This window comes from Hordeum vulgare, chromosome 3H (genome assembly GCF_904849725.1).
Source record: "Hordeum vulgare subsp. vulgare chromosome 3H, MorexV3_pseudomolecules_assembly, whole genome shotgun sequence".
Lineage (NCBI taxonomy): Eukaryota > Viridiplantae > Streptophyta > Magnoliopsida > Poales > Poaceae > Hordeum > Hordeum vulgare.
The window spans coordinates 6057329-6066005 of NC_058520.1; the positions used below are offsets into that span (position 1 = coordinate 6057329).

General features: G+C 42.9%; 1 protein-coding gene across 1 annotated transcript; it reads right to left on the reverse strand.

Annotated features, from left to right (window-relative positions):
* Nucleotides 1-1608: 1608 nt before the first annotated feature.
* Nucleotides 1609-4644, reverse strand: LOC123439175 (protein GID8 homolog). Its single transcript, XM_045115917.1, has 5 exons — nucleotides 4284-4644; nucleotides 4064-4170; nucleotides 3024-3155; nucleotides 2701-2857; nucleotides 1609-2058 (listed from the first exon to the last, which is right to left on the reverse strand). Exons 1-5 carry the CDS (start codon nucleotides 4444-4446, stop codon nucleotides 1937-1939), a joined length of 681 nt encoding a protein of 226 aa, XP_044971852.1. The 5' UTR covers nucleotides 4447-4644; the 3' UTR covers nucleotides 1609-1936.
* Nucleotides 4645-8677: the final 4033 nt, after the last annotated feature.

The following is an 8677-nucleotide window of genomic DNA, read 5'->3' on the forward strand; positions in this document are numbered from 1 at the left end:
TCTACTCCGTTCGTTGCCTCTCTCGCGGGATGGGAAAGGGTGTGGTGGGCCACCAGGGCTCAGGCAAAAAAAATTATATGCATATTAAAAAAAAATCCTGGGGGTCTGGGTGTGCTGTGGCACACCCGCTGGGTCCGCCGATGTCCGAAAGGGTAGATTTCCTTCTTTTTTTACTGATGAGATAAGAGGAAAGCGGGGGATGGACCCATCGTCTACATGCACACGCGTTCGTGCACCGGACCGCACCATCAGAAATCGTTATGTACCAACAGAACATATGTGCAGTGTATCGTGATCACGTATAATACTGTCCCATCATCTATATCTTTTGCAGCTTATACGATGGCACTAAATATATATGCATTGACGCGTCGTTGTTTTGTTTGTCTACATACCGAGAGCAAGCGAGCTCGTGTGCTCTATCCTCGCTCTCGATAGTGGCTAGGCCATTCAACCTCCATGGCTAGCAGTCTAGACTTCACACTGCGGCAGCAAGCTAAAAGCAACTCCAACAATTTCTCTGAAATCCTTTCCGTAAAAGTGCTTTTACACGATGTTTATACATTTTAGGGAAAGTTTTCTCAAAGTTAATTTTGCCACATCCCATAAAGCTTGCCTAGTTTCTTGTGGTTTCAGCCGTGCATGTATATTTAACTGTTGGTTTCTTGTGGTTTCAGCCGTGCATGTATATTTAGCTGTTTTTTTTAAACGACTTTGCCTCATCTTATTAATAAAGAAGAAGAGAGTTGCCCGATTGATTAATGAAAAACTGGGCGAAAATCATTACAACACGTTCACACAGGACACACACGGCGACCTGACAACCCACATAAAAACGCACACACGTAGCCGAGGAGAGAACACCGTTGAGGCTGCAATCCGGTTTCATCGCCATCACACCTGCAAGGACGACTCCGACTCCATCATCGACGACCATCAATATAAAATATAGCCCTCACCGTAAGCAAACGCCGAGGCCCACGCCGACCCCTTCCAAACAGTCAACCGCACACACCAACTACCAGACAGCTCCGACTCTGTCGACGAGAATTGTAGGAGAAAAGCACTTAGCCTTAGCCGAGCCAGGGCTAGAACCGACCACCCGCCTTGCGTCATTGTCGCCGCATGACGCGAGACCCCTCCTCAACAGCTCCGACTCCAGGAAGACAAACTGAGGTGCAGCAACCCCCCCCCCCCCCCCCCCCGAACACGCCGGATGAGACCGACTACCAAAACTCAACAACAAACCAATTCCGCCAGAAGCCACCATTGTCACCGCACAAGAAGTTGCGCCAACCACATCACCAGTCGGGCACCTGCCGACCACGATGTCATGTGTGTCCAGCTCCGTGAAAGCACGAAGGAAGCCAATGACCCTCAAGGCAATGCCCCCAAAGGGATAGAGCGACGTGGGAGAACGACGCCATCACCCGACTCACATCCGAGTCTTTGGCTTTCGCCCGATGGCAATGGTCCGAAGGTGTTAGGCAAGGAAAGGGTCCACAATGACCCTCAGGCAAATTGTTACATTTGTTGCAAAATAAACATATGCACAAAAATGCTCATATTTGCAAGATATGCCAGTAGAACAAAGCATCGTGCAAGATATAACAGGAACGGATGCATTGAACATCAAAATCTTGGCCCAGACATTCTTTTGTGTAACATAAGCGCCACACACAGCGGTTCTATGCATATCAAACTGAAACATTTACCATATAGTAAAATGTGACGAAAACATTCTCTGCATCATCATATGAACAATAGGAGAGAGCGAAAAGTTCCCATGTCAGCCTTTTTGCCAACACTGATGAAACAAGCACTGTGTTCAAGTAAACGACAAACAGACCTCAGCTCAGTCAGTTTGTAGATGCAGACATGGGCCTGCTGGTGCCTAAGCTCAGTGCCTAATCAACCCCTAAGCAGCAGCAGCTCATCATATAGCTGGATCTTCTAAGTCAGCGGTGGACAAGTTATTGATTCGTGGATACGCTGCCTTTTCGCTCAACTGGTTTTGAGTCCAAATCAACATCTTCAACAGGCTGGGGAGTTTCGGATCTGCCAACATGAACACAAAGATCAAGGATCTTCAATAAAACAAAAAAATCTGGCACAAGCATGCTAGCAGTTTGAAAAAGCCCAAAGACAGCAACGAAACTTTCATTCTGCTTAAAATGTATGAATCGATGGTACAAAATCAAAACAAAGGCTTGCACATCATGCACTACTGAGGTGAAAAAGTTTGAATTTCCGTGTTGCGAATGTGAATTTTATTTTAAAAACTTGAAAATATTCATCATGATTTCTTTCACCACATCTCAAAAGATTTTCAACAAGTATCCCTACGCAGTTATTTGACCTATGTTTATCAGTGTTTTCAATATTGATTGCTGGTCACGCATTATCAGCTCATGGGTTACCTGTTTTGAGCATGACCGTACCTGCTTATATTAATATTAAGTCAGGTAACCTTTTGGTACATCTAGTTTAAATACACCATGTTTTTGTTCATATTTCAGGATAAATATATACACTTGTCAGTCTGATTTCCTTCTACCAAAGGGTTGCTTATTCTAAAATAAGGAAATTGCTATCATTTCATATGGCACAGGCATACAGGTACGCTTCAGTGACGATATACCATAAAAAAGGTAAGCAAATAAAAAGGGTATCACAACATATACATGCCTTAGTACGTACCTTTCTCATGGCTTTGGCTTGTAAGAATGGCAGCGTTAACTTCACTTGCTGTCTTCAAACGTTGAGAAACATCCAGTAGTTCCCCGTATGGGCAGTTTTTTACATCTTCAAAAACCAAAAGCGCTACAGTTTTCTCTATTTCCTCGAGAAAGGCTTCCTGCAAAATTTCACAGACCAAAAGTAAGGTCACAGAATGGTCTTAAATGCAGTGGTATTAACGGAAAAAAGTCAGCTAACAGGAGGAATTGCATTTTGATTGATGCAATTTTGAACCCTGACTCTTAACTAAGGTAAGGGAGATAATTTGTTTCACTAAAAATTACATTTTCTTCGCCTCTTGGTGCGAGTTCTTCTTGAGCAAACTCCAAAGCTTCAGGTATTTTCCCCACACGAATCAACTCTATCAGCTTTTGTTGCTGCAGATGGAAGTATAATTCGGGATTCGTATCCAGAATCTGCATGTCATAAGTTGAGTCAGGATAGCAAGTCAAAATTTAATGAACCCCACTATGAAAAACGCACAATTGGAATCTCGGTTATATAGAACTAACACAAAACTTCACTCAGCAGTATACGATAGATCTAAATATACCACCGGCTGAAAAACGAGAAAATGTAGTTTTCGCAATCAAACGTAGATGCAATTTCTGATACGCATATACCTAAGTTTCACATAGAAAAAGAACAACTTCTAACCAAAAAACAAGCATGGTCCAAAGACAAACCACATCTATCACCAGTACTGGATTAACAATTTGGTCTACTGTGACATGTGAAATTAATTATTGTTACACCATTGCTCACCAGCAACACATAATGCAGAACCCAGAATGTCCTTAGCACATAGATACAGCGAAGTGCCCAGATACTGCAAGATCATCGCCCCCTTCTCCATTCTTACTAAAATTCTAAGCAACAAATGCAGTCTTTCTTTTTCCTTCTGAAAGAAAGGGGTTTCCCCCCAGCCCCCACTTTAATTATGCAATGGCCAAAACCGGACACAAAAGCAGTTTTCTTAATCAAACAAAGATGTAATTTCTGAACCGCACATTCATAAGTTCTACTCAGAAAAATAACAACTTGTAGCAAAAAGCAAGTAGGGTCCAAAGGCAAACCAAGTCGATCATCGGTACTAACACTTTGGTTATTTCTCAGATCTGAAATTGGTTGTTACATCATCAGTTCATCACCCACCAGTTATCAGTAAACATAATGTGGAACCCCTATGGTCGTTATCACATATATACAGGCATACAGCAAAATTAACCAAAACTGTCTCCTCCAATCTTGTACTTTCCAGAATCCAGATAGCCCAACACCGAAATAGGAACTGAATTTGGGAGAATGAGGGGCAGAATGGAACCGTGGGGTTGAGATCGTTGATCCTCTCGACGGCCTCCTGGATGTTCCCCGACTGAACCGCCTTCTTCACCTCCATCCGGTCGGTGATGGTCGCCAGGTCGATCTCCGCTGCAACACGAAACCGCGCATCGATCAGACCTTGCACAGGGTGCCGTCACTAGGACAGCGAGCGAGAGGGGCTCGAGCTCGATGCGTGTAGGCAAAGGCGTGGCGTACGGTACGTTGGGTGCCGGACTCGAGGCGGAAGCGGTGGGCGGCGTCGACGAGGCCCTCGGTGACGAGGAAGTTCATCACGAGGCGGTTCATGTCCTCCTTGCGGATCTTGGCGTCCCGCAGCTTCCCCTCCCACTCGTCGCGCGTCACCACCTTCTTCGAGGTCGCCATGGAGGGCGCGGGGCAGGAGCTGACTGCGCCGCGACGACGGGGAGAGGGAAACGGCGAGGGCAACAACGCGCGCGTGAGGCGGAGGTGTTTGGGGGCGTGGGGTGTGGGCGGGAGGGGGCGTCGGCGGTGAGGTACGGCGCGGCGGCGGGGCAAGGGCAGGCGGCGGTGGAGCGTGGAACCGTCCTGGGCTGGGTTAGGTTGGTAGGGTAAAACGATGGTGGTTATTAGGTTGGTAATTTTCCTATTCTTTCACAGGACGGGCCGGGCCTACCACCTGTACTTAACCGATTTTCTTTTCTTTTTTCTGCTTTCCGTTTTCTGGTTTCTTTTTCTGTTTTTTCTCAAATAACCAAAAAAATAAAAACTATGTTTATTTATTTTACTTAAATTATTGTTTTGGTATTTGTGTTAATAGTTTATTATTGCTTTGCTCATCAGATAAAAAATCAAAAACAAATGTCAGGTATTATTTCAAAAAACATATAATGTGTATGCAAAAAATAATGATTTTTTACAAAATATAACATGTGTAAGTAAGTATTAATATATTTCCAGAAAATGTTCATTGTATATTCTACAAATCCGTAGCACGTATTTTCAACAATATGAAGCCCATAGTAAAAGGTTATCTTATATTGAAATTTTAAAAAAGCGCACCCTGTGTAAAAAAAATTAATCATGTATTTTTTAATGTTCATCGTGTATTTAAGAAATGATCTTAATTTGTTCTTCAGAGGTTGATGTGTATATAAAAAATGTCATCACAAATTTCAAAATATTCATATTTTTATACAAAAAAGAGTCTCCATGTATTTTCACTAAATTTAAGAACTTTGCTTTCAAATTATTAGAAATCTTTTGAAACAGGCTCCTGGTGTGTCCCAGTACACATTCGTCGTAGCCAATATAAGCTTCTACCTCGCTACAACCTGCAACGTATTTGAGAGCAACTAATGGACAAGCACCCCTTCGAAAGCCTCCGAAGGATCATGCAGAGAGCGCGTCGCTTGGCGCACTCTCAGCGTCCGCCACATGTCATGCTCTGGAGGCTACCTCTGTATATTTTTCTTTTATTTTATTTTGCATGCATTTTTGGCCTTTTAGATGGATTTTTCGGGGGCGGGGGGGGGGGGGGGGGGGGGGTCAGGTTTTCACCAGTCCTTCTTAAATTTTGCATAAAAATATTAAAAAAAACAAGAAAAACACGCATTTTATTCTTTTGTGACAGGCACAGATTTCCTTTCGTGAAAGGCATGAATTTGCTTCCGTGAAAGGCATGATCATCCCTTTCGAAAACAAAAAAATGTATATTTTTCTCTTTCATGAGAGGCATTGTTGTGCCTCCTTTTTGTCTCTGTTTTTCTTTGTATTTTCATGAATTTTGTTTTGTCAAAAACTATTTAAAATTGATCCATTTTGATAAAATCTCAACACGTGAATTCCGACAATGAAAATGGTTCATGATTTAGAAGCATGGTTCAAAAAATAAAAACATTTTTAAAAAGTGAATCTAAAAGAATCATATTGAGACAAATGGCGCATATACAATACACTACTTGCGAAGGCGACAAAAGATAATAATGACCTTTGCAAGCGGTATCCTTTAGTTTTTACTATGGAAAATCGATGCGTTAAGACAACGACGGATCCAACAACGACCAACCGAGCATCAGATAGCTCAGCCCACATGGCCCTAATATGCAATGACTATAGCTCACTGGGAGATGAGATGTCCATAGCTCCTATTTGGCGCGTAAGCTGTTGTATAGTGACCTTGCGCATATACACCCCACCCCCTGTGCGGTGATGCGCAGCTGACCAGTGTATGGATCGGCCCGCTCTGGTTTTGTCCATGCAAAAGGGTCTAGAACATACATGGAATTTGTTTTTTCTCTCTTTTTCTAGTTTTATTTCTTTCATCTTTTATGTTTTCCTTATGATTTATGTTTCTATTTTTTGTTGTTGTTGTGTTTGTTTTTATTTCTTTTTATTTTTCTTTCTTTTTTATCTCGCGAACATATTTCAAATTCCTTATCATTGCTTGAAATAGTGAATCATTTTAAAACCATAAACATTTTTCGAATTGGAGACCATTTTATAGAAACCATGAACATTTGTTTGAAATAGTGAACATTTTTTACAAACTCATAGACATCTTCTCAAGTCATGTTCATCGTGTATTAAAATAAGTGTTTTGTATATAAGAATTTATATGATTTGTTGAAAATGTTGCCTGGGTATTTGAAAAAATATTATTATGTATTCAAAATATTGAACATGTATTTAAAAATGTTTATCTTGTACTGTAAATGTTCATCATGTATTAAACAATGTCCATCATATATATATAAATTACTTACCATGTTTTTTGAAATAGTTGACATATTAAAAAAACAGTCATGCAACGGCTAGTTCCGCATCACAATATGCCCGGCGTCCTAACATCAATAGTGATTATCTTTGGTGGGCGCACATGCATGATTTTAGAAAGATACGTTGTCTAGATAATGTTTGAAACACACCAGGGGTTGAAATCATGGCCTGTGTTGGTAGGGCTCAACAGATGCGGACTTGCGTCGTTAATTTATTGAAGACGTTGTCTCAGTGATGGCGCTGGCGGTGGCGGTGGCGAGGTGTATCATTTTACGAAGACGTTGTCGCGGAAGAAGTTGACCTAGTCCTAGGTGGTACATCCATATATTGTACTCCCTCCGTCTCATAATGTAAGAGTGTTTTTCGATACATGTAAAAAAAACGTTCTACCATTATGGGACGGAGAAAGTAATGCTTATGCGGTCTTTGATTTTTTTGATTTTTTGTATGTACTTCATTTTTTTGATCACTTTGACCTTGCTCCTTTGTGTTAACTTAAATAAAAGATGGTTGCCTGTATCAGTTGTAGATGTAAGGGGGTTCCAACTCCACCTTCATGAGAAAATACATCTCACTTTCTGTTTGTTTTTTTTTTTTGTTTTTTTTTTTTTACATCTAGTCTAGGATAAAAGAACCTCTCACTAAGACTGGAACTATTTTGGCATCCCCAATGGCACAAGTACGGGGGGAATTATGATCGACGACGCACAAAGGAAGGTCAAAGGCTCAGCGAGTTAGTTAATCCAGCAGCAGCAATGAGCATGTGCTTCTTCGCTTCTCTTGCTTTGCTGCTGTTGGAATAACAAAACATGAGTCTTAAAGTAGAGCTACAAAATGGGAGCCCAGATGCTGCTGCGCCTGCACATGGACGAATCGGCGGCACCGACAGAACGGAGTACTCCATCCTACGTAGGGTATGCTCGATCGTGCTGGCCATGTACTCGATGAACATAATGTATGTAGTACGTGTACGTACGTATAAGGATTCCACGCAAATGGTACTGAGTATTAAGAAGCGACTAGATTAGTTAAGGTAGCTTAATCAGCATTGTACTTGATTAGTTAAGGATGGGCCCTTCCCCACGTACGTACGCAGCAGCTTCTAATCAAGTGCGATTAAGCCAAGTGATCCACGGCCGAGAGGGTTTTGTCTGATGCGAGAGCTGGCGACCGTGCCCTGTCAGTTTTGTCTGATGCGGGTCTTTTCCTATATAATCGAATCGCAGATTGACACTTTTCTGCCGAAAGAAATGCAGGAGCTGGGCAGTAACCGGGCCTACAAGCAGTTTGCAAATCTCTACTAATAAAGGGGGCAGTTGGTAGCTGGATCTCACCGGTTTAATTTCGTCACTGGTTAATTTTCGTCCACCTCTACCTGGTTATTTTTCGTCCACCTCTACCTGGTTATTTTTCATCTCTCTTTCCACCAACTGTTGTTTTTTTTTTTTTGTCTCTCCTTCCACCAAAGGATGGTTTTTTTTCGTCTCTACTTTCTCATCGGTTAATTTTCGTCTCCTGATTTTTGACCAGCCACCGGTTTATGTTTCTATCTCCTCCCGCAAAACAAAACTCTTTGCACAAAACAAACGCCAGTCCTCATCCCGCACAGGGTTAGGGTTCCTGTGCCGCCGCCGCCGCGCTCCTCGACCTCCTACTGCCTTGCCCCTCTCTTCCCTCGACCTCCAGGAACCGCCACGCTCGACGATCTCTTGCAGGCGGCCCTGCACCGGCTCCCGCCCGCGAACGTCGCGTGGGCGTCCTGCTTCTGCCGCCTCTGCCGCGCCGGCGTTTCCGACCGCGCCGTGCTGGAGGCCGCCTTCCAGGCGTGCTGGGGCGTGCGTCGCGACAACAAAGTGAA